Below are 23,323 nucleotides of genomic sequence, written 5' to 3'. Positions count from 1 at the left end.
GCCAGTGTGGGGCTGGGGAGGCAGGTAAACGGGATGGCCCTTGCTGATGGCTGTGGGGATGGGGGAGACAGTCATGGCCTGCAAATGGGGTGTCCCCTGACAACCAGGCAGCCCCTGGGTGTCCCTCAGCTCTGAAGAATCCCTGCCTGGGAAATGGGGTCAGGGTAAGAGGGAGTTGGTAAGCAGTGACATTCAGAGAGAGCCCGACCTGCCTGTCCCCCTACCCCGGGGTTGTCCCAGCGTCTGGTGCCTGCACCTGCCCCGTGTTACCCAGTGGACGGAGGCAGCACTTGCCTGAGCATCCTGCATCCTGACCCTCCACACAGCTCCCCTGGAGAAGGATCGGCAGCCCCCGGCCCTCCTGGGGGAGCTGGCAGTGACGGATGAAACCTTGGACTCTCTGCGCCTGTCGTGGACGGTGGCCCAGGGCTCCTTCGACTCCTTCCTGCTGCAGTACAGAGACGCAGAACGGCAGCCACAGGCAGTGCCCATGGCCGCAGACCAGCGGGAGGCCACTGTGCGGGGCCTGGCGCCTGGCCGGAAGTACAAGTTCCTCCTCTATGGGCTCCTCGGGGGAAAGCGCTTGGGCCCGATCTCGGCCCTGGGAATGACAGGTGAGGCTGAGGACCTTTTCTTAGGACCTCAGGCACTGGCAGAAGTGGGCAGGTGGGGCCAGGAAGAGGGGCTGCCTTGGCTGATCCCGGCCAGCTGGGACGGATGCAAAGGAAGGGCTATGTGGTGTCTGCTTTCTCTCTGTGCTGTCACTGTCCACAACCAGCTTGTCACCTTCTGCCCCCAAGTCAGTGCCGACCTCCCCCTTCCCCAGTGCATGACTCAGAAGCACTTTCTCAAGTGGAAGATCCCCAGGCACACACACAGTGGACAGGGACCCAGAGGCCAGAGACACAGCAACCCTCTTCCCAAAGCTGCCAGCAGCCTCCGTCCTGTACCTCAGAGCAGCCTGGCCAGGGCTGGGGAGTGCAGTAGCAGGACCTGCCCCCAGCTTTTCTCAGGAGAAGCAGGGGTCCTCAGCTCAGCCAGTGCTGGGGCCATTGGCACAGGTATCCCTAGGAGGGTGGGATACACACACACACACACACACACACACACACACACACACACGCCTTGAGAGTGGGCCAGGGGTGGGCAATGCTGAGGTCTAGAAGAACAAGTCTTTTATCTTATGCGATCCAAGAGCCCCTGGAGCAGTGAGGGGCCACAGCAGTTTCCAGGACAGGAGACAGATCACGGGGTTGGTATCAACACCAGAGCAGGAGCAGGTGAGCGTCGTGAGGAGGATGCTGCTCCGAGGCCTCAGTGACGGCCAGCCTCAGGACCCAGCCTTGGAGCAACCCCGGAACCTCCCCCTCCTCCCCTCTCTAGGGAAGGCCCCATGGCACCCCCAGCTTAGCTTTTCTCCACACAGTTCCGAAGGAGGAAACACCAGCCCCGGAGGAGGACACGCCGGCCCCAGGCATCTCTGAGCCCCGTGAAGAGCCCCTCCTGGGGGAGCTAGTGGTGACAGACACAGCCCCCAACTCCCTACGCCTCTCCTGGAGCGTGGCCCGGGGCCCCTTTGACTCCTTTGTGGTCCAGTACCAGGACACGGACGGGCAGCCCCAGGCCTTGCTCATGGACAGTGACCAGAACAAGGTCCTCATCTCAGCCCTGGAGCCCAGCACCACCTACAGGTTCTTCCTCTACGGACTCCACGAGGGCAAGCGCCTGGGGCCCCTCTTAGCCGAGGGCACCACGGGTACGGTGAGGTCTGGCTGGGAAGGGCGCTGGGAGTGCCCCGAGGTGCTGACCACAGGGACAGCATGAGGGGAGGGGGAGGAAGACAGCCCTGGGCTCTGCAGTGCGCATGCTTGCAAGTGCCTTGTTAGTCAGGCCTGTTTCACAGGTGGGGCAAGAGGGCCAGGGTGGGAGACCCGATGACAGCTGACCCAGGTCACCCAGCTGATTGCCCCTCTCTCCCACCCACCCTGTGCAGGGCCAGCTCCTGCTGGTCAGACCCTAGGGGAGCTGGGGCCTCGTCTGTCCCAGTTGTCTGTGAGTGATGTGACCACCAGCTCCCTGCGACTCAACTGGGAGGCACCACCCGGAGCCTTCGACTCCTTCCTGCTCCGCTTCGGGGTCCCGTCCCCGAGCACAGTGGAGCCGCACCTGCGTCCCCTGCTGCAGCGCGAGCTGATGGTGCCCGGCACGCGGCGCTCAGCTGTGCTACGGGACCTGCGGCCGGGCACGCTGTACAGCCTGACACTGTATGGGCTGCGCGGGCCGTACAAGGCAGACAGTATTCAGGGCACTGCCCGCACCCTCAGCCCAGGTGAGGGTGGGACCCAGCCAGAGGGGCAGCTGGGGTGGACAGGGCGGGGGGGGCAGAGGCATGGAGGGGTGGGGCTTGGAGGAGCCTGCAGACTCAATTTCTCTCTGGGAACCTAGAGGACAGGTGCTGGGAGAGGAGGCAGGGGAAGGAAGGTGGGCCTTGTCGAGCAGGAGCCCCCTGCCCCCGCTTCTCACCACCCTGCCTTGCCCCTCTCCCCAGTCCTGGAGAGCCCCCGCGACCTCCAATTCACTGATGTCAGAGAGACCTCAGCCATGGTCACCTGGACGCCCCCACCCTCCAGGGTGGACAGCTTCAAAGTGTCCTACCAGCTGGCGGATGGAGGTGACCCCGTTGTGCCTGTGCCCTTGTCAGCTGCCCCTCCTGCCCTTGGCCTGCCCTCCTGCTGCTCTGGGGTCCCCCCATGGGCAGCCCCCAGCTCTCACTGTGCTTGCAGGAGAGCCACAGAGCGTGCAGGTGGACGGGCGAGCCCAAGCCCATCAGCTCCAGGGGCTCCAGTCCGGCACCCGCTACGAGGTGACCGTGGTCTCCGTCCGTGGCTTTGAGGAGAGCGAACCTCTCACTGGCTTCCTCACCACGGGTAAGATGGGGCAGAAGGCAGGGGGAGGGGGAGAAGGGCGCTGGGGGCTTTGTACGGGGAGAGGGGAGGGGAGAGCAGGGATACCCCCTGAGCTCCTGGCCTCTTCCAGTGCCCGATGGCCCCACTCAGCTGCGCGCCCTGAACCTGACGGAAGGATCTGCCTTGCTGCACTGGATGCCTCCGCGGGCCCCAGTGGACAAATACAATGTCCGGGTCACAGCTCCCGGGGGTGAGTGGGATAAGACCTCTGGAGAGAGTGGGAGACAGGCATAGAGGGGGCAGTGGCTGACACCAGCCTGCGCTTGCAGCCCCACCCCTGCAGGGCTCGGCCCCAGGCAGTGCTGTGGACTACCCTCTGCAAGACCTGATGCTCCACACCAACTACACGGCCACAGTGCGTGGCCTCCGGGGCCCCAACTTCACCTCCCCAGCCAGCATCTCCTTCACCACAGGTGTAACCTGGTACCCCAAGGCTGGATGGGGAGGGCGGGCTGGAGGGGGACCCTGGCTGGGGCTCATACCCATCATCCCTTCTCTGCCTCCCTCTCAGGGCTGAAGGCCCCCCAAGACCTAGAAGCCAAGGAGGTGACCCCTCGGACTGCCCTGCTCACATGGACTGAACCCCAAGTCCCGCCCACAAGCTACCTGCTCAGTTTTGAAACCCCTGGGGGACAGACACAGGTGCCTGTGGCCCTGGCCAATGGCCAGCCCCTCCTCTTGAGCTGATTCCAGAGATGCACCCTGATTGGGGCGGGGTGTCTTGGCCTTCCTGTCCCCAGCTCACCCCTTATTTCTCCCACAGGAGATCCTGCTCCCAGGAGGGCTCACCTCACACAAGCTCCTCCGCCTCTTCCCTTCCACCCTGTACAACGTACGGCTGCAGGCCATGTGGGGAGACAGCCTCACGCCACCCCTGGCCACCTCTTTCACTACTGGTACCCGGGTGGGGACCTGAGCCCAGGACTGGGTGGGCCGTGGGTGAGAGGACCCGCCCCCACCCACGCGCCTCTCCCCAGGCGGCCTTCAGGTTCCCTTCCCCAGGGACTGTGGGGAGGAGATGCAGAATGGCGCTGGCTCCTCGAGGACCACCACCATCTTCCTCAATGGCAACCGCGAGCGGCCGCTGGACGTGTTCTGCGACATGGAGACAGACGGAGGTGGCTGGCTGGTGGGTAGAAGCCAGAAGGGCACTCAGGGCTCTGTGTGGGCGGGGGAGCTGTTGCCCAGGAGCCTGATTGACAGCCGCCCCACCCACACCCCCACCCCCGCCTCCCCAGGTGTTCCAGCGGCGCATGGATGGGAAGACAGACTTCTGGAGAGACTGGGAGGACTACGCCCATGGTTTTGGGAACATCTCTGGAGAGTTTTGGCTAGGTCAGTGCCACACAGGGGAGCTAAAGACGGGTTAGGGGTGCTGTGGACCCCAGGATCCTGACAAGGGCATCCCTCCTGCTGCCCGCCTCCCTCCAGGCAACGAGGCCCTGCACAGCCTGACGCAGGCTGGCGACTACTCCATGCGCGTGGACCTGCGGGCTGGGGATGAGGCTGTTTTCGCACAGTATGACTCCTTCCGCGTGGGCTCAGCCGCCGACTACTACCGCCTCCACCTGGAGGGCTACCACGGCACCGCAGGTGAGAATGAACCCGTGGTCAGCTGGGAGGACTGGCGGAAGAAGAGGCGCTCACCACTGCACCTGCCCCCCATCCCTGCCCAGGTGACGCCATGAGCTACCATAGCGGCAGCGTCTTTTCTGCCCGGGATCGAGACCCCAACAACTTGCTCATCTCCTGTGCTGTCTCCTACCGCGGGGCCTGGTGGTACAGGAACTGCCACTATGCCAACCTCAACGGGCTCTATGGAAGCACGGTGGACCACCAGGTGAGGGGCCGGGGCAGCAAGGCTGGGGTATCACTGTGTGGCCTGACAGGATGGCAGCTGTCGCCTGTGAGGTGGAACAGTCACACCACCAGCCAGATTCTCCCAAGCAGATTTATTCAATGGAAGGGGCCCATCTGGAGTCCAGCCCCAGTTCTTTGCAGTAGGGTTATAAGGAGAGCAGGGAGGGGAGGTCAGCCGATTCCTGGGGTTGGGGGAGCTCAGGCAGCAGGGGTGTCTGGCCTTGACCTGTGACAACCCTCTCCCAGGGTGTGAGCTGGTACTACTGGAAGGGCTTCGAGTTCTCGGTGCCCTTTACGGAAATGAAGCTGAGACCAAGAAGCTACGCCGGCTGAGGGCGGCTAACCCACCACCCACGCCTGGCACCCCGGTCTGACTGCCGAGCACTGAGGGGTCGCACGGAGGGAGAGAGGAGAAGCCGGCGCCGCCGGAAAAGGCCTTCTCTGCCCGCGATCTCGCAGCACCATGTTTACAGGGGGGAGGGGAGGGGTTGTGCGGGAGCAATAAAACAGAAACAGAGGCACGTGCCTGGCACTGGTCCTACCCTGTCCCGGGTGACGGCCCCCGCGGCTGCAGCCGCACCTGGAAGGGCTGCATGAGGAGGTTGATGCCGCAGAGGGGCTGGGGATGCAGAGAGGGCAGGGTGCCGGTGGGCGGCGGCAGCAGCGTGAAGGCCTGCAGCAGCCGCGCCAGCACCACCACCAGCTCCAGGCGCGCCAGCGGTTCGCCCAAGCAAATGCGCGCTCCACAACCGAAAGCCAGTGTCCGGGGACTCTTTCCTGGCTGCAGGAAGCGATCTGCGGGAGCGAGAGGAAATGGCACGGCAGAGGGTGTGTAGCAGTCAGGATCCTCCCTGCACCACTCCTGCCCCGTGGCCCCAGGGGGCCCCCTACATACCGGGCAGGAACTCATGCGGCCGCTCCCACACAGTCTCATCAAGGTTGGCGCCTTGAAGGTTGGGGATGACAACTGTCCCCTCAGGGATGTCATAGCCGGAGATGCTGCGGGAGAGGCCGGGTTCAGGTGCTGGCCAGCAGGAGCTGGGCGTTTCCTCACTCAGTCCCCAGCCCCGGGAGGTACCTGCTGGGCCGCGTTGCACGATGGGGCAGGGCCAGGGGCACCACGGGCCTCAGGCGCAGCACCTCAGTGACAGTGGCATGAAGCAAGGGCAGCCGCGTGCGGTCCTTGTAGGGGACCCTGGAGCTTGTGGCTTCTGGACCCAGTTCGAGGTCTAGCTCCTCCTGCAGTCGCCGTTGAATCTGGAAGTGGGGGCGAGGCTGGAGCCTAGCAGCCCACGCCCTGCCCCTGGCTGTTACCCTACTCTCTCCCCATGCAGTCACCTAGCTTGGCCCATGTGCCCACAGGACGGTGACCCATCCAGGCAGGCCCAGAGGAGACTGCAGTTCTGCAGCCCTGGCCCAGCTCCCAGGACCAAACCTTTGACCTGGGCCCCACAGTGCACCTCGGGGTGGTGAAGCAAGAAAGCTACAGCCCACGAGAGGGTGATCGCTGTGGTCTCGGTGCCACCGACAAACAGGTCCACGGCGGCCATGTGCACGTGTCCTTCCAGAAGCCGTCCAGGGCCCTGGCCCAGTCCCTGCAGCATGTAGTCCACCACGTCCCTGTACTGGCCAGCCACCAGGCTCTCCTGTGGGGGTGTCAGAGGAGCTGAGAGTCTGGCTTGTGGGGAGAGGTTTGTGAGACTAACAGGCCTGGAAGTGGGGGAAGTTGAGGTGGGGAGTCAAAGACCCATCCCTGTGGTGCCATCCCTGCCCACCTTGTGGAGCTTCAGCTGCTGGGCTACAAGCTGATCCCTGTTCTCAACAGCCCGCTTCAGCCTGCACACACCTGGGTTGGGGAAAAACTGGGGCAGGGTGCCCAAGAAAGTGGCTGCTGGGGATCACGGGGGCAGAGGGAGAGGCAGGGGGCATGGGCTCCTCCTTCAGCCCTCCCTTTCTCCCAGCCTCCTCACCCTGAGAAAGGGAACCATGTCCAAAATTTGCACCGACCAGTGGCCCCAGGCCTTCAGCAAGTCCTGCACGCTGTTGTGAATGGGGTGCACCAAATTGTCTGCCTGGTGAAGAAGGCTGAGTTCAGAGCCTGGGTGGGAGCAGCAGAGGGGAGGAGAGGAGCTGAAGAAGCACCCAAAGGGCAGCCAGGACAACCATGACCTTGTCTCCGAAGGTGAGGGAGCAGATGATGCTGCAGGTGAGGACAGAGAATTCCTCCAGGATGACCACAGGGGCGCCAGCCAGTGCTCTCAGGCGCTGTGGAGGAGCAGAGGCTACTAGAGTAGGCTGGGGCAGGGCAGGGCAGGGCAGGGGCCCCTGCCGGGACAGGATGGGGGCAGGAGCCCAGCCTCACCTGGCAGAACTCCTGGCTCAGGCTGTCCACCAGGGCCTCCATGGATTCATGGATGCCCAGCAGCAGGGCTGAGCGCGTGAGTTTCTTATGGGCCTTCCAGCTCAGGGAGTAGTCCCCCAGTGACAGGTCTGGGTAGTGCTCAGATACCAGCTTGTCTGTGGGTAGATGGAGAGGCAGGGTGGCCAGTGGAAAATGCCTAAGGTAGCCAAGCATCTGGATGGCCTTCTGTCTCCCCCAGCCCCTCCTTTTTCCCTCTGGGAGTGTGTGCCTCCCTTACAGCTAGGTGTCTGGGGTCTGCCGGCAAAGTCTGTCCATTTTTTGATCATGGCTTCCTCAATGGTCCTCTTATCATTCAGCACCACCACATCTAGGGAAGGGCCAAAGCTGAGGTGAGCAGGGGGAGGACCTCAGTGGTCCTTCATGGGCAGGGGCTGGCAAGGGGGTGGCTTCCTACCTTGCAGCCCAAGGCGGAGCCTGTAGATGGGTCCTAGGGTCCGAGCCAGATCAAGCAGGTGGATGGGGAGGTTGGGCTGCAGCAGGTGCAGGAAACCTGGGGCGAGAGGTGGGAGGTGGAAGCCCCTGAGCTTCCACCGGCACCACAACAGGCGGGTGGCAGCCAGCAAGGTCAGCAGCAACAGCAAGCTGAGGAGCAGCATGGCTCGAGAGTCACGCAAAGGCCCTGGCACGGCTGCTTTATAGCTCGGGCCCTGACCATTCCCGTTTGGGCTGTTTTCAGGCCTCCTTCACCCCTCTGTTCAGGTCCCTTCCCATCATCCCACCCACAGCAGGGCGTATTTCTGGAGCAGGACCAGTTTCACCGGCCTTGGAGAGTCCCCATTTCAAAGGGTGGATCATCCATCAAGAAGAAAGGACAGGTGACTCTGGCCTTTTTCCAGCAGCTTGCATTAGCTTTCCAACCCCGAGTCAGCTGCACAGGCCAGGCGACCCGCCTGCTAGCCTGGGTCCTCTCTCTCCCACCCGACCTGGAACGCACCTGAGGCTTGGCAGTCCCTGCCCAATATGCCTTCCAGGAGCTCCTGAAGAGCACACGAGGTGGATGTCATTTGTGAGGGGGTTTCCTATGATTGCTTTTTACTTGAGAAGCAGAGAGAGAGGGACCTTGTCTGCTGGTTTACTCCCCAAATGCCCACAAGGGCTGAGACTGGTGGGGTCAAAGCCTGGATCCAGGAACACAGTACAGCTCTCCCATGTGGGGGCAGGAACCCAACCCCATGAGCCAGCACCTGCTGTCTCTTAGGTGTGTGCAGTAGCATGCAAGCCATCATCAGGAACGGAAACCAGTAGGGGACATGGTGCCTTAAGCACTAGGCCAGAAGCCTGCCTGTGTGTGTGTCCCCTGATGAGAGAGGCTCAGCCTGGATCCCTGGCTAAGACCGAGAGGGAGAGAGGGGTGGGATTTCTAGGGGTGGGCAACACGAGCATCCTCCTCCTCAAGGCTGACCTCTGAGAGCCAGGCCGAGCAGCGGGGGCTGCTACTACCACCCTGTGGTGGGATAAGCAACCTCACACCTAAGTAAGAAAGATGTCTCCTACTGTAGCAAGCCATCCCTGCCTGTCTCTGGTCCCCTCCCCACAGGAACAGAGTTCCCTGAAATCCTCTTTCATTGTGGAGACTGCCTGTCCTCCATCCAACTCCTCCCATGAGTTCTTGGACTGCACAGCTGTATCTCAGGCCCAATTACCTGCCAGCCTGCTGAATTAGCTCAGCTTTCATCAAATCTGATCTCATTTTTTCTTATTCTTTTAAGCTAAAGTACGGTTCTGTGCTTGTTATCTATCTATCTAACTTTCAGTTATCTATCTGAAAGGCGCAATGTGGCGTTAGGTAGCGATGGAGAGCAAGTGTCTACTTGCTTCATTTCTCAGTTACCCACAATAGCCAGGGCTGGGTCAAGCCAAAGCCAAGAACTCTGCATGGTCTCACCTGGGTGGCAGGCACCCAAGTAGCTGAGCCTTTGCTGCCTTGCAGAGGGAATATTAGTAAGACGCTGCATGGAACGCAGGACCTGAGAGATGGGGTGGAGACATCTGCACTGCGGCTTTACCTGGTACTCCACAATGCCCAACCCCACATCTCAATTTTCTTTGGAAAATCGCCATCGTGCACAATGGGGGAAAGCTAGGCAGCAGGATGGAAAGAGCCAGCCCCCAACAGAACAGTCCTTCTGAGAATAAGCAAACACTCCAAAGTCAACTTTTTGTCTTGTTTAACATCAGTGCCTAAGACATCCAACCCGCAGATTGCACAAGTCAGGGAAGTTACCTAATTGCACTGATAACGGGATCAAGTGTCAGCAGACTTTCAACAGAAGGACTCAGCTGGGAGCAATGATTCTGGACCTGCCAAGGGCTCGAGGGCAGAGAGGGGGCCTGGCCTGGCTGGCAGTTCCTAGGCACAAGGGCTGAGGCGTTAGGGTCCTATCTAGGTGTAGATTCACAGTTCTGGGTGGTCCTGGGCTGTCCTGAGCTCCCCATGAGTCCCTTTGTGGGAGTTGCTCAGGCAGGGTAGAAGAGCCTGAGGGGAGTCCAGGCTGTGCAAGCCTGCCCTGGGCCCCCCACTCGGGTATGGGCAGTGGGGAGCCTGACAGTTGTGGAGATAGAGACACACACACACTGACACTGGTGTCAAAGGCCTTTATTATGCCCCTGTGGCTGTGTTCAGGGGACCAGGAACAGCAGCACTTCTTAGCAGTACCCTGCCCCCCGTCAGAGGTGGGGTGGAGGTGGGGTGGAGGGCGATGCTCACACCTGGCATCCCTGGGTGCCGTACTCCTGGAGGAAGCTGTTGAGCTGGTTGCAGGCTTCCCGCTGGCGGGTGCTGCGGCACAGGCGCTCGGAGGGCATCTCCTCAATCCAGGTGTTGGAGTCCAGCAGGTACTGGGGGCTGCAGGGATGAAGGGATTCATTAGCAGGCCCCAATGGGGGACAGCAAGCATGAGGGACTGTGTGGAAAGACAGAGACCCCCAGGCCCAGGCCACTCACTCGCCCTTGAGGTCTTCGGTGACGCCGTCCAGACCCATGATCAGATACTCTTTGCCGGGCTCCAGGTGAAGGCGGCAGGAGGCACGGACCAGGAAGTTCCGGGTCTGGCCAGCAGTGGCCTTGGTGTCACTGGCTGGAGTGGAGATGGAGAGGAGAGTCAGAGCTCCTGTGGGACCCTGGTCACTGCCGGCGAGGAGGTGCCATGATCTCCCTTTTGTCACAGGCCAGTCCAGGGCTTCTAAGAGGCTGAGGTGACTGACTGATGCTCAGACTGGTCTGAATGCCCACGAGCCCAGGTGGCCCTCAGCCTCCCCGCCTCCCGGCCCAGATGTGTCCGTACTGAAGTGCAGGATTCGGATGAGCCGGGTCTCAAAGAGGCGGAAGGCGGCTCTGCTGTCTTCTCGAAGAACCTTCACCTGGAAGCCTGAGAGAGCGTTAGGAGAAAGGCAGGCAGGTTAGGGATGAGCGGGCTCTGCACGCTCATGGGGCTTGTGCCAGAGAGACCACGCACGAGGGCAGGCCCTTCTGGGAGACTCACCATATTCCACGCGGGGAGAATAGCAGGCAAATTTCATCCTGTAGCCATCCTCATCCTGAAGCCCCCTCTCCAAGGCGCGGCGCTGGCGGGGACACTTCCCTGAGGTACAGGGGGTACCCAGATGAGGTCCTGGGTGTGCCATCCTTCCCCCCAACTCCCACCCGCTGTGCAGGCCCAGCTTCTCACCCTCAGCACACTGGCAGACGGTACCAGAGCACAAGGTGGCCAGGAGCTTGCTCTTACTCGGTGCCCCGTAAAACACAGAGCATTTGCGCTCTGGGGAACAGAAGAGGGAGGTATTAGGGTGCACGGCCTTCTTAGCACCCTTCCTCGCCCTGGGTCCTGGCTGTCCCACGTGAAGGTGTCCATCCCTCGGGCAGCAGGGGTGGTGAGGGCTCACCAGGGTTGTAGTAGTCATACAGGACCGCGCTGGCCGGCTGCACCAGCCCCACCGCCACCTCCTGAATGGCTCCGAAGCCCACGCACTCCCGGGCCGTGGGGACCTGGCGCCAGGCAGATAAGAGTCATCAGGCCATTTCCGGGGTCCCCAGGCTGCCAGCCTCATCTCCTTGGCCCATTTCTCCACGGCTGCCATTAGCGTTATCTTCGGTGGCCTTCACATTCAGTTCGCTCCTTGGCGTTGGGATGCTAACCACACTCCCCAAGGTCTCAGATGACCTCAGTACCGGAGGCCAACCTTGTCCTTGTCTGTCACCCCAGGTCCCCTGCAGTCTCACGTCATGGACATGCTCTCTCTGATCACCATGCAGGTCAGTTTTTGAGCTGATCCTTTCTTACGTTCCCTTTGTCTCCCATCCCAGAGTCACAGGCCCAGCCCTGCCTCTCCCCTTTTCTGTACCCACCCCCTCCACAGGGGGTTTCCACTACTCCCTGGCTTCCACCAAATCCTTCCCAGCTGCTAATTCCCAAAACGGGTCTTCAGCCACCTCAGTTCTGTTAGGAGTATAGCACAACTCTGTCCCCAAACCTACTTCTTCCCCAACAGACTTCCTCTTTCCTGGAGAAACAATTGGGGCCTCTTCTCTTTGTCCTAAGCTATAGGCAGCTTCTGCTATCCTGGCAGATCACATGGCTTGGGCCTTGGGCCCTGAGCCCTGCTCATGCCACCTCAGGACTGCCCAGCCCAGAGCCCAGACGTTTCCCACCCAGCTGGGCTCCAATGATACCAACCCCCTACCCAGAAGTCTTGCTGGCTCTGCATGGTGCGTTGTGTTCAAGCCAGGCCCCTCTGCATGCACGGAGCCGGGTGCCTCCTCAGGTCCGTGTGTGCCAGCCAATGCCACCCCAGAGCCTTTCTCACACATTACCCAGCAGTTACAGCAAATATTCAGCAACATTTCTGAGGGCCATCAGGATTGATCACTTGTTTTAGCCACAGAATGCCATAAAAAGACACACCAATATCTATGGTCACCACTACTTTGTAAAAGAAAATACCCCTTCACATCAAAAGACAATACCAGGGAGTTCAACAACACAAAAACAAGGGCAGCTCCTCTCAGGTTGAACAAAGTCATCTCACGGAAGGCCCTCTGTCCTCTGACCAGCACTGGCCTCGCCACCCTGCAGGTGGCAGCAGCCTCCCTGGAGGTCAGCTGTGGCTCAGGTAGCTCACATCATCCTGTCTTCCTGTCACAGGTTCCCAAGGATACTGGCTACTGCCTCATGGCACATCCCCAGGAAATGGGATACCAGCGATCCCCTGCCCATGTCCCCTCTCCCCACTCACCGAGTCAAAGTACAGGAGGACATGGGGCCCCTCTGTCTCAAAGTGGCTCACGTAGCGGTCCGAGAGGGAGGTCAACTGTGAGGAGGAAGTCGGTGGTGGGTTGGTGGCCTTAGCCCTGCCACCCAGGGTGCTTGCTTGGGGAGGTTGAGCTTACCTTCTCCAGGTCGGCCTGCAGGGCATGGAACCCACTCAGGAGGGTGATGTCAGCGATGGCCATGCCAGACAACCCAACCTTGCCATTGCGCCTGTGGAAATATCACCTGCTATCCAGATGCCTGTTCCCAGGCCAGCCGCTGCCCTGGCCCTTCCCATCCCCCCCCCTCCCCCGCCGGGGCAGGTGCTGGCACCCACCAGATGCACACGGTGTACTGCACTTTGGACTCCTGCTCCTCGACCACCTTGGGTGCCTCCCTCCGGCGGCGGTTCCTCCGGCCCTCGAAGAGCTGCAGGGGCGTCACGGGCTGCCAGTGGGCATCTGGGTCGTCCCCAGCTGGGAGCTCTCCATACTCCTCATAGTCCTCGTAGTCCTCGTTGGCTTCCACTGTGCGGGCAGTGTTGTGAGGAGGGGTCAGCAGGCTCCCACCCTGACCCTTCAGGACTCGCACCCCTGATCCAATACTCACTTGTGTACTCCACGTGGCCTGTGACTGTCACCTCGATCTGGAGATCCTGGCAGGTTGTGTTCTTCAGGTCCAGGACGTTGTAGGCACGGAGGATCTGGCTCAGCAGGGGGCAGAGAGAGAACACAGGACGTTTGGAGCCACAGATGGCCCTATGGGGCATATCTCTAGGGGATCTGAAGTCATGGTCCTTCACTGAGCCATCCACACATGAACAGCCATCTGATATACCACAGAGTGGGGTGAGCCATGAGATGTAGAGGGGAGCCAGCAGGCTGCCAGGGCACAGAGGAAGCTGAAAAGGGTTGGACTAAGCTTGGGAGGAGAGCATGTGCTACAAGCTCTTGGAGAAGGACATGGAGACAGGCAGAAACGACTTAGCTCTAAGATGGTCAGACTAGGACTTGGGACAGGTCATTCTCACCGCCGTGTGGACAGTGACTCAGAAGGGAAAGAAGAGAGGTAGGGCTAAGCCCACCTTGGCCTAAGTGACACAAGGGACAGTGGCCCTGGACAGAGGGAAACAGAGGAACTAAGTGCTGCTGAGGTGGTCCCCCAGGTGGAGGGAGCTCTGGTCCACCCTATGAGGAGGAAAAGAATAAAAAGGGGTGGGCACTGGCTGTGTCTGAGGGCCTGCTCTGTGAGACGAGTGGGCCTGGGGATCAGAGGAGAGGCCTGCACTGAGGGACCGGGTATGGAGCAGCGGGTGGAGTGGATAAAGACAGGAACTCAAGGAGAGAAGGGACAGCCAAGCTCAGGGTGCCCTTTCCCAGGACCCGGAACCCTCCTCACAGGGCTCCTGCTCAATGCCCACATGCTCTCTCCTTTACTCCAGCCCAGCTCTTCCCAGGGTCCCTCACCCAGTGCCCTGGGCCCTCACCTTCAAGGTCCCCTTGCTGTTTCCGTTCACCTGCACACTAATGCTGTTGCCCAAGGAGAACTTTCAGGAAGAGAAGAGAAGTGTCAGAGGGCTTAGGAACATCTGCCATAACAACGGGCCTCCTCCCCGGTGCAGTCCCACCTCCTCCCCTACCTCATACTTCACAGCGTCTACACTTCCATGTGCATCATCTCCCAGCCACCCCATAAAAGCCTGTGGGGTGCACGTGGCTGCAGATCATTCTACAAGTGAGCAAGATGCAGCTCCAAGAGCAGCCAATCAGCCATCCCACCAGACCCCAAGAAGAGGCACTCGGGGATGCTGTAGCTGTTGGTCCAGCCACTGTAGGCCCAGAGTTACCCCAGCTAAGCAAAGGAGAGGTTCACCTGCAACTGTTCCTCCAGCCCCTTAACTTGGTGGTTGTTCAGTTGCAGAGTGTGAAACTTTAACCCAGTTCGGCCCATGGAGCTGAGAGTCACATTGAGTCCCTTCTCCTCGGGGGTGTAGGAAGTGATCCAGTACGCAGACAAGGCATCCAGAGCCATCACTGTATCCTGGGGAGGTGGGGCTGGACTCAAGGGCATGCCCTCAGGACCGCCCACACCCCCAGTCCAATGGTCCCCAGAGGCCTCTACCTGGGTGCTGCGGAATCCCCCTTGGAAGCTGCCCTGATGGTTGAGCCAGGCTGCAGCCCGCTCGGCCATCTCTGCCTTGCCCTCCCGAAGCAGCAGGTGCAGCAAGCCATAGGCAGTGGTTTCAATCCACAGGGCTGGGGCTTGCAGCACAGGGTCTGTTGGGCTGTGAGGAGCTGGGGAGGGTGACACCACGTTGTCCTCAGAACCAGCGACTGAGCCCCAGTACAGGTAATCTGGAAGGGAAGAGAAGAGAAATTCCCCAGATAAACAGAGGAGAGGAGGGAGAGATCTTAACTGCCTGGCTATCTGCTGCCCTGTGGTCAGTCTGTCCTGCCCCTGTCCCCAAGTCATCCCTTCTGCGTGCTTCAATTCCATCTCTGGACTCCACTCAACCTTCCCCTTGGGCTTCCTTCTCCCTCACCGTCAGTCTCCTGGGCCATGGCCATGAGGTTGTTGTGGGCGACACTCTGGATGTCCTGGGGAGCCTTGGTCAGTGTCAGGGCATAGGCTGTGGTGGCGGCTGCATGGACACCCAGGAGCCCAGCACTTGCTTTCCCTCCCAAGAACGAGTTTGCCCTTGAGATAGACGTTGTCTAAGAGAAAGGAGGAGGACAGAAAAGACGGGGGCTACACACCTGGCCCCCAAGGGGAAAGAGGCAGAGCTGCAGCTGGTGGAGGCATACACGGACATCCTTACCACTTGCTGCTTCAACTCTTCCTCATTGTTCTGGAAGGTGGCTAGCCCGTGGTGAAGGGCAATGACCACAAATGCTGTGAGGGCTACAGTCTCGTCGTTGCCCACCAAGCCTCCCTAGTGAGGCAGAAAAGAAATGTTGGCCAGGAGTGTAGGGGCAGAATCTTCTGGCCCATGCCCCTTGGCCCAGCCGCACCTGCATGCCCCTGTGGATGACTGGGCAGGGGTCCTGGAATGAGCCGTCATCCTGCTGCTGGGTCAGCAGCCATCTGGCTGTCTCCTGCAGCTTCTCTGGTGAGCCGCCCACTTGTTCCTGGGCCAAACTCAGTACCTTGAGCACAAAGGCCGTGAGCCTAGCCGGAGAGGAAGGTTTGGCTGGGGACAACACTGGGACACGGCCCTGCTTCCCCAAGCACCTGTCATCCACCCTCCCCTGTCTTGGCCCCGCCTCAGATGATGGGAACCACTCTCTCGGCCTCACCAGGTGCTGCTGTCACGGTGTAGCCAAGCCCCATAGGAACCATCTGTCTTCCGAAACTGCTGGATCCTCATGTAGCCTGCGAGAGGCGGGGCGGCTGCTGAGGGGACCCCTGCCCCCACCTCCCCAGTCCCCGCACTCTGCAGCTGCTTGTGTCTGAGCCCGTGCCCTCCAAGCCCACTGCCCTTTCTTCCCTTCCCCTTTCTTAGCACCCTGGATGGCCTGTTTTCCACCACCTCCTGCTTTGCCCCTGGCCCCCAAACCTTTCTGGATCAGATCCACGGCGTGGTCCTTGGTCTCGGGGGGCAGTGAGCTCCACTGCTCTGTCTTGTCCAGGTAGCGGGAAGCAGCCAGTGTCGGAGCCAAGTAGACCATGGTTTGTTCCCCACAGCCCCGGGGAAGCCTCAGGAGGGAGACCACGCCTCCTGGGGACAAGGCTCCCTCGGAGCCCAGAGCGTCCAGTGGGTCTGAGGCTGTAGTGGAAGCAGGGGGTTGAGGAGCAGAGAGGAGATCTGAGCACCCAGGGCCAAGGGATCCTGGGTTCATTAATCTGAGGGTGGGCACTGGGATGGAACTGAGAACTCCCACCTGTCACCCTGACCAAGCTGCTGAAATCTCCATCGGGGATCATATTGGGATCAGATTTGCCAGGAATTTCCCAGGTTCTGGCTCGGTGGTCTAGGGAGAGGGAGGAGGTGGGTGGTCTCTCGTACCACTGACAATCCTTAACCCACTGCCACCCTCTCAGGGGCAAGCATCACTCACCTAGGGGGTTGAGTTCATAAACCAACTCCTCCGTGTGGATGACCCCTTCCTTCTGTCTCAGGAAAACAGGCTTGTGAGCGAGCAAATCTGTGGCCCAGCCCTCCCTGTACAGGCTCCCAAGACTCTGAGGGGAAATCTTGCAGGATGAGTTGGATTGGAGTTGTGGAAGACAGATACAGAGCCCTGACCTCCAGCCTGAGCGGGGTCAGGGATAGAGCCGAGAGCCCCTCTAGTGACCCAGCATCAGGGAGGCTCCATTCACCTCAATCTGCAGAACCTTCGACACAGCATCCCCCACAAAGGGCCCTTGAGCCACCACCTTCAGGGACACAGCTCCGGCTGCCATGGGCACCACAGAGAAGGTAACAGGCCGGGCAGAGCCCGCAGGTACCAGCACCTGCTGGGACAGCCCTCTGCCCCCAGCCATGCACAACCCCTCCACGGGGGACACATGAACGCTCACCTGGGGGCAGGAAAGTGGGGATGAATACAACCCCGACCAAGCTGGGCTTCCCCCAGCCCCCATCCCTGTGAGCTTGGGCTCCCACGGGGTCTCACGGTCAGGTCCTCATTCAGGTAGTTGTAGAGGACAGGTCGCAGCTCCAGCTGCTCAAAGCGGCGGACAGAGGGGGGCAAGCGCAGGTGCAGGTGGAACTCGCGGAATACCTGGAGACGGACAGGTGTGGCCACGCACAGTCCTAAAGGAGGTCGGGGACCATGACAGGGTGGTCATCCAGGCACCAGAGCCACAGGAGGCCATGACCTAGCTCTGCCCTCAGCCTTCCCCTGTTCCCTGTCTCAGGTCAGGGCCTGCCACAGACTTCCCCAGCTCTTTACACCACCTTCCCATACTAAAGGCAAGCAGTGGCCTGGCTCAAGGAGGAACAGAGGTGGGGCAGCCTGAGGCCCAGGCAGGGCGGCGCACCTGTGCTCTGGGACACGCTCACACCATGGATCTCCCACGTGGTCAGAGAATCAGGGACAAACATTGACAACCTGTGATGAGAAAGATGAGGGAACTGCTTCGTACCCAATCGGCCCCAAACCCAGCCCAGAGGCAAGGCCAGACGCGACGGGGCCCTCACACTTTGGAAGTGTCCACTGTCTCTAATTTCCAGAGCCAGTTCTCCGGGAAGAAGCTGCGAACTTGGATGAGGTCTTCTTCGATCAGCTCTTCTTCCTGCACCATCTCCAGGGCTGGGGGACCACAGCGAACAGGGATGAGGAGGGGACCATTCCACCCTTCCCAGGCACCCCTGCTTGGCCCTCAGCCCCTTGTGGTCACTCACCTCGGGCAAAGCCCACCTGGTTCTTGGTACGGGTTTTCTTGCGTAGGTTCTCAGCAAACTGGCAACAGGACAGGAAGGGTTCCCGACAGGCTGGTTGTGGTACCCGGGCTGCACGCTGCTCACAGGAGCGCCTCATGGGCAGCTGTGTCAGCCCGTCCTGGCAGCAGCGCCTGGCCTCTGGGGAAGCATACTGGCCCACTGCAGGGCCAAGGGAGGGGTGAGTATGAGGGAACAGAAAGGCGACATGGCTCAACCCCAAGTCTGACTCCTGGATCCACAGGGTCTCCTTGCTTTGAGGGAGGTGAGAGAAGCTGCTGAAGGGAGCTGCCACGCAGCCCCTGCCCTGGAACGCGAGGATTGGGTCTCCAGCCCCACACACCACGTGTTGGCTCACTGAGGAACCCACAACTCACACTTCTCACTAATTGCCTTCTGGAAGTTCACGTTTCTCTTTTTCCTGGTTTTCTCCGTGGGACAGCTCATACCTGGCAAAAGCAAACCTGCAGTCCATCCTGGTGGGGGTGGCCTCCAACCAGGTCCCCTTCCACCACCCAGCCCTTTCTACCCTTCCTCTGTCCACCTTACCCTCAGGCCCTGCCTCCTCCTCTTCCTGGCACCCACTCGCTTTCTTCCTTTTTATACTTACTTTTTTTGGTTGAGGTCAACTGGTCTCCATCAGAAAAGGCCAGACCAGCTGCCTGGAACACCTGAAGGGCAGTGTCCCCACCCCCAGGACCACAGCCAAGGTCATAGCCATTCATAACTTCAAAGACCTGGCAAGAAAAGGCAAGGACAGAACCAGACAATGGGCTGTGAGTGAGAGGTCCAGCGTGTGGGGACAAATAAGAAAGGGATTCAGAGACCCCAAGGCCCAGAGAGGAAGTAGACGGGTAAGGTTCGAGGCTTGTAGGGCCTGTGGCAAGGCTGAGCAAGATCTAGGATCTGGACTTGGGGCTTGGGCAGCAAAGCAACAAGGTGAGAAAGGCAGAAGGGTTGGGGAGTGAACCAACTGACCTTGGCCATGCTGAGGGGTTTGTGGGCCCTGCCACCTGCGGCATACAGGGCTGTGTCCATGGCACCCAGCGCCACAAAGGCAGGAGAATCGGTCTTCAGGTGGAGTTTCAAAGGGTCCCCATTGCGGTACTTCTTGGTAGTATCCACGTTTATCTCCAGCTGGCAAGGGCAGGAGGTAGGGGGCAGTAAGAGCAGGCACGGATTCTTATATCTTTGGTGCTCGCCAAACTGAAGTTACCTGTTGCCAATCACTCTTTCCATTTTCTCTCATTAGCCTCCCCATCCACCCAAACGCACCAGCAGCCCAGACCCCAGTTACCTTGCCCTCGCAGTCCTTGCCCTGAACATCCACTCGCAAGGAGTTGGCCACGGGGAGGCCTCTGTAATAATAGAAGGCCACCAAGTAGAAAGAGGGTGCCATGCGGTGGTTCACAAACACAGAGACTGATGTCAGCTTCCTCCTGGACTCTTGATTCACGGACAAAATCTGGCCCCTGGACAGGACCTGGGCCGAGCAGAAGGAGAGCAAGAGAGGGCTCTCTTTATTGCACGTGTCCAGTCTCGAAGTTACATCCAGCCCAAGCTCTCCTGTACTCCCCAGACAGCCTGCCCACCATGTAGTAGTAATGAGAGAAGGCGTCCTCTCTGACGCCCACAGCTCGCAGGTTCAGCTTGAAGGTGTCTCCGACACGAGGGGGCCGCATATCCAGACGCTCAATAGACAGAAACCCGGGACCCCCTGAGGGTGGGGCCTTCACAGTGAGCCTGGCCTCGGCAGGCTGGTGGGAGCCGGCAGATACCTAGACAGGGAGACGGGTAGGGCTGAGGTCAGTGGCCCAGGCTGGGCTGCGGGGCCTCAGGAATGAGCTCCCCCACTTCCCTCCCTCACCCCTCGTGGTTCCGAGGAATCCTACCCAGAGCTGCAGTTCTGCAATGGTCTCTGGGATAACAATGGGAATGCTGACACGGCCACTATCGTCTGAGTTTTGCTCAAAGTCTTTTTTTTCAGAACCAGATCCAGAAAAAGTAAATGTGGCAGAAACTTTGACAGGAACTCCGGGCGCCAGGGAGCCTGACACTTCTCGAACCAGAGCCTAGGTGGATGGGGAAGGGCAAGTAAGACAGAGGTCTGGGAGACCCTGTGTCCCCTCCTCAGCTGGGCCCTCCAGAAGAAACCTGAAACAGGAAGAGATCCCCGGGCACGAGATGTCGCTTCGTGTTGCTAAGATCCAGGGAGTAGGGAGAGGACACAAAACGCCAGGAAGTGAGCTCTGCCTCCTCCATATCTCCCCCTGCAAGACAGGAGGCAGAGGTGAAGCACAGAGCCCCAGGGAGAGAGGAAACAGCGCCAGGGGGCGCCAGAGAGTCTCCCTCCTGCGGAGGCTCCTCAGAGCCCAGCCCAGGACCTGGCACGCACACTCCACAAAACTTTAAGTTGGCTGGATGAGGGAATGAGCAAAATAATGAACTCAAGATGGCGAAAACCAGCAGAACCTCACAGGGACACAACTGGAGACGGCCACCACCGGGGGCATGCCTAGCTTTGGGTCTGAGATGAAGTGTCAGAAGTCGGGGTAGGAAGGAAAATCATCTCAGAGGTTGTGGGCAAGGGCCTACGAGGGCGTCACCCACCTGGAGATTCGATGATGGCTGCTGCAACATACAGACGCAGCCCCAGGAGGTCAGGGAGGGCCATATTCAGCTTCACCAAGGCACCCTGGACCTGAGCCTTTGACAAGGCAATGTGGCTCTGGCCATCCACCAGCTGAGGCAGGGAGAAGCACAGGACACAGAGTGAGGTAGGAGTCCCTCCTGCCCCCCATCCACCTTCCCTCACCTCCCTCATCCTCCTTCCTGCCTTGTTCTGAGTCTCCAGTCCCCGAAGGAAAGTCTTCTCGCCATCCTCGTCCAGGAGCCCGAAGCGAACATAGGCAACCCCCTGTACCGGCTGCCCATACATGTACCTGTGGCCACAGGGAGACTGGGAAGCTGGCTGGGGGCAATGTGTGGTCTGGAAGGGGAGAAGCACATCCCAGCCTCTGTGTTTGGGCCGGGTCTAGTAGGGGGAACATTACCTGGCCTGGATGTCCAATTGGATCTCATCAAGATAGTCAGCTGTGGTCAGGATATAGGGCTTTCCGGGGATGATCTTGACCTCAAAGTTGGGAAGGACTGACCCAGGTTGAAGGTATAAGCAGGTCAGACTCTAGTGAAAGGCTCTTCACAGACCCCTTCACTCCCCGGGGCTGTGGCACCCATATTTCCACATCTCTGCCCCATTGCCGCCACCCCTTCCCTTCCTCTCCTTATATTCTTCAGGGCAGTGGGAGTCCCAGTTCTCACCGTATTTCTTCACTTCAAACTGTGTGCTGCTGCTGGAGTTCAGGCTGTCTGAGAAGCGGGCTGAGATCCTCCAGGTCCCTGGCCTAAAGGTGGAGAAGGAAGGGACTGAGCCTGTCTGAGCAGGAGGGCCCCCAAGAGCTAGCGGCCTGCTTCGCAGGGTGAGGGTGTGAGGAGGAACCAGGAGCTGGGGTGATCCCAGTCGGGGAGCTCACTCGGAGATGTCTGGGATCACAAAGTCATCCTGGAAGAGGAGTTTGGAGGAGATGCGCACTACCTTCTTCTGAACCAGGAAGCCACGAGAGTTCTGCCAGGAGAGGGGAAGTGGTCTCATGCAGGGTCCCACCCACCAGTGGCCAGGGCTGGCAGGGCCAGAGGTCAGGGACTCACCTCCACAGTGACCGTCATGGCATCCACAGATGGGCGCATATCCTGATCCAGGGCAAAGATTCGGTAGCGGACTGAGGGTGGGAGGGGGAGTGGGACGGGACAGGTGAGCAGGAGTTTGTGTGCAAAGGGAGAGTGGGTCCAACCCCAGAGAGTGAGATGATGACTCATGCGCCAAGCAACCCTCCTGCTCAAGCACATCCTGAATGGGCTGGGAGAAGCTAAGGCACAAGCTAGGAGGCCCAGACTCACCCCCCTGGCCGGGATTATAGATGGGCTGGTCAGTCTGTAGGAAGATGTGTCCCCGGCGAGACGAAAATAGCAGGTTGATGCCCTGGGTGTCTGTCACTTTGGACAGAGAGTCCTTCAGCCATGGTGACCGGGCCATCAGCTGGACATGTTGTCTCAGGTCACTGAGACCACTGAGACCACAGCTCTCTACCCATGTCAGAGGCACCTGTCAAAAGAAGGAGAACTGCATCAGAGAGAGAGGGCTAAGAGACAGACACATGAAAGGGGACCACTCGGGTGGGAAGACAGAGGGAACCCGGGGGAGGACCCCAAAACAGCAGGATGAGGTGGAGGATTACCTGGAGGCTGAGGAGCGTGTAGCTTTTCTGTGAGCTAAGGGTGAAGTCCTGCTCTGTGGAGCAGGCACGCATAGAGTTCGGGTTTCTCAAGAACACAGACCCTTTCACGACCTGTCCTGGGGGTGCATCCTGGAGCAGTACCCCCACAGTGAGGGGGACCCCCAGACGAACCACGTTAGGAGAGAACAGGAGCAATCTGGGAGAACACCAAGGGCCAGCATCAGACATCATCCCGACCCCTCCACCGCACCCCAGGCCCCTCACCCTCATTCAGGGCATCCCACTTGTTGGACCTGCCCCCAACCCCAGCACCCGGCATCCTGCCTGCAGGACCTGGGCTTCTGGAGAGATAAGCCGAAGAAGCTGCAAGCCCAGAGCAGCCCCCAGAGGAGCCTCATGGCTGCAAGATCCGAGAGAGGTCAGCTCTGTTTGTCCGCCAGCTCTCTTCTGGTTGCTGTGGGGTTTGGGACAGTTGACTCTGGACCTTGTTCCTCCTCTGGCCCAGTGAAGCCGGGAAATCATGTGATAAGCAAGAAATGCAACTGGCCCCAGGCCCAGTGTTGGGGGGAGCCCAGCCACCTAGGAATTGGGAAGAATCTTGGCCAATCTTGGCTCAGAGATGGATCTCATCTTTTTTTTTTTTTAAAAAAAAAGATTTATTTGTTTTTATTACAAAGTCAGATATACAGAGAGGAGAAGAGACAGAGGAAGATCTTCTGTCCAGTGAGTCACCGCCTAAGTGAGCACAACAGCCAGTGCCGTGCCGATCTGAAGCCAGGAGCCAGGAACTTCCTCCAGGCCTCCCACATGAGTGCAGGATCCCAAAGTCTTGGGATGCCCTCGACTGCTTTCCCAGGCCACAAGCAGGAAGCTGGATGGGAAGTAGAGCTGATAGGGTTATAACTGGCACCCATATGGGATCCTGGTGCGTTCAAAGCAAGGACTTTAGCTGCTAGGCCACGCCGCCAGGCCCCGATGGATCTCATCTTAACCCCACTCATCCCAGAGCCTGGGAACTTCCCTTCAACCAGGTGTGCCTTTGTGCATGTGCTTGTGTAAACAAGGGTGCATAAGTAGCCTGGACGCACAGGAGTTTTTTCTTTTATCTTTTTTTTGAGAAATAGGAACAAAGAGATCTTCTATCTGCTAAT

At 59.6% G+C, this 23,323-nt stretch overlaps 3 protein-coding genes across 6 annotated transcripts in view; 1 reads left to right on the top strand and 2 right to left on the bottom strand.

Annotated features, from left to right (window-relative positions):
* TNXB (tenascin XB) overlaps nt 1-5,348 on the top strand; it is a 44,431-nt gene extending 39,083 nt beyond the window's left edge. Inside the window, exons 28-41 of the mRNA XM_040988385.1 lie at nt 327-614; nt 1,448-1,756; nt 1,994-2,329; nt 2,549-2,671; nt 2,784-2,927; nt 3,037-3,156; nt 3,236-3,379; nt 3,478-3,608; nt 3,730-3,862; nt 3,944-4,095; nt 4,205-4,301; nt 4,398-4,559; nt 4,643-4,806; nt 5,073-5,348. Coding sequence (XP_040844319.1) covers nt 327-614; nt 1,448-1,756; nt 1,994-2,329; nt 2,549-2,671; nt 2,784-2,927; nt 3,037-3,156; nt 3,236-3,379; nt 3,478-3,608; nt 3,730-3,862; nt 3,944-4,095; nt 4,205-4,301; nt 4,398-4,559; nt 4,643-4,806; nt 5,073-5,159 — 2,390 coding nt within the window. The 3' untranslated portion in view covers nt 5,160-5,348. The remainder of the gene's footprint in view (nt 1-326; nt 615-1,447; nt 1,757-1,993; nt 2,330-2,548; nt 2,672-2,783; nt 2,928-3,036; nt 3,157-3,235; nt 3,380-3,477; nt 3,609-3,729; nt 3,863-3,943; nt 4,096-4,204; nt 4,302-4,397; nt 4,560-4,642; nt 4,807-5,072) is intronic.
* On the bottom strand, nt 5,337-7,844 carry LOC121161790 (steroid 21-hydroxylase). 3 transcript variants are annotated; one of them, XM_040988407.1, is made up of 10 exons: nt 7,643-7,844; nt 7,466-7,555; nt 7,189-7,343; nt 6,990-7,091; nt 6,797-6,898; nt 6,602-6,688; nt 6,287-6,472; nt 5,905-6,083; nt 5,722-5,825; nt 5,337-5,621 (listed from the first exon to the last, which is right to left on the bottom strand). In XM_040988407.1, exons 1-10 carry the CDS (start codon nt 7,842-7,844, stop codon nt 5,365-5,367), a joined length of 1,464 nt encoding a protein of 487 aa, XP_040844341.1. In that variant the 3' UTR covers nt 5,337-5,364. The 3 variants fall into 3 exon arrangements, with proteins under 3 accessions (XP_040844341.1, XP_040844342.1, XP_040844343.1); XM_040988408.1 differs by having other exon boundaries at nt 6,996-7,091; XM_040988409.1 differs by lacking the exon at nt 7,466-7,555.
* Nucleotides 7,845-9,856: 2,012 nt separating this feature from the next.
* On the bottom strand, nt 9,857-22,625 carry LOC121161773 (complement C4-A-like). Of its 2 annotated transcripts, XM_040988381.1 has the most exons (41): nt 22,506-22,625; nt 22,173-22,368; nt 21,835-22,039; nt 21,586-21,656; nt 21,411-21,502; nt 21,199-21,281; nt 20,931-21,027; nt 20,714-20,819; nt 20,488-20,620; nt 20,032-20,147; nt 19,770-19,949; nt 19,470-19,655; nt 19,175-19,360; nt 18,856-19,014; nt 18,488-18,614; nt 18,255-18,326; nt 17,842-18,039; nt 17,638-17,749; nt 17,478-17,548; nt 17,111-17,250; nt 16,815-17,015; nt 16,553-16,604; nt 16,376-16,465; nt 16,051-16,260; nt 15,791-15,866; nt 15,506-15,662; nt 15,313-15,426; nt 15,037-15,208; nt 14,616-14,848; nt 14,367-14,534; nt 13,981-14,040; nt 13,104-13,197; nt 12,832-13,021; nt 12,635-12,725; nt 12,481-12,555; nt 11,131-11,233; nt 10,917-11,006; nt 10,731-10,829; nt 10,533-10,616; nt 10,193-10,325; nt 9,857-10,093 (listed from the first exon to the last, which is right to left on the bottom strand). In XM_040988381.1, exons 1-41 carry the CDS (start codon nt 22,568-22,570, stop codon nt 9,952-9,954), a joined length of 5,229 nt encoding a protein of 1,742 aa, XP_040844315.1. In that variant the 5' UTR covers nt 22,571-22,625; the 3' UTR covers nt 9,857-9,951. The 2 variants fall into 2 exon arrangements, with proteins under 2 accessions (XP_040844315.1, XP_040844316.1); XM_040988382.1 differs by lacking the exon at nt 12,635-12,725 and having other exon boundaries at nt 12,879-13,021.
* Between the last annotated feature and the right edge of the window lie 698 nt (nt 22,626-23,323).

The sequence above is a fragment of the Ochotona curzoniae genome, unplaced genomic scaffold, assembly GCF_017591425.1.
Source record: "Ochotona curzoniae isolate NIBS_2020 unplaced genomic scaffold, NIBS_Ocur_1.0 contig_4862, whole genome shotgun sequence".
NCBI lineage: Eukaryota > Metazoa > Chordata > Mammalia > Lagomorpha > Ochotonidae > Ochotona > Ochotona curzoniae.
This window is presented reverse-complemented; position numbering and strand designations above follow the sequence as displayed.

What these genes read in the sequence shown, in the direction of transcription:
- LOC121161790 (XM_040988407.1), bottom strand. Translation starts at nt 7,844, where the DNA reads ATGCTGCTCCTCAGCTTGCTGTTGCTGCTGACCTTGCTGGCTGCCACC. An exon ending in AGCAGCTGAAGCTCCACAAG is followed by an intron (nt 6,473 to 6,601) that starts GTGGGCAGGGAT and finishes ACACCCCCACAG; the next exon opens with GAGAGCCTGGTGGCTGGCCA. An exon ending in CGTGCAACGCGGCCCAGCAG is followed by an intron (nt 5,826 to 5,904) that starts GTACCTCCCGGG and finishes CCTCTCCCGCAG; the next exon opens with CATCTCCGGCTATGACATCC.
- LOC121161773 (XM_040988381.1), bottom strand. Translation starts at nt 22,570, where the DNA reads ATGAGGCTCCTCTGGGGGCTGCTCTGGGCTTGCAGCTTCTTCGGCTTA. An exon ending in TTGCAGAACTGCAGCTCTGG is followed by an intron (nt 19,656 to 19,769) that starts GTAGGATTCCTC and finishes CTCCCTGTCTAG; the next exon opens with GTATCTGCCGGCTCCCACCA. An exon ending in GTATGACTACTACAACCCTG is followed by an intron (nt 11,007 to 11,130) that starts GTGAGCCCTCAC and finishes TCTGTTCCCCAG; the next exon opens with AGCGCAAATGCTCTGTGTTT.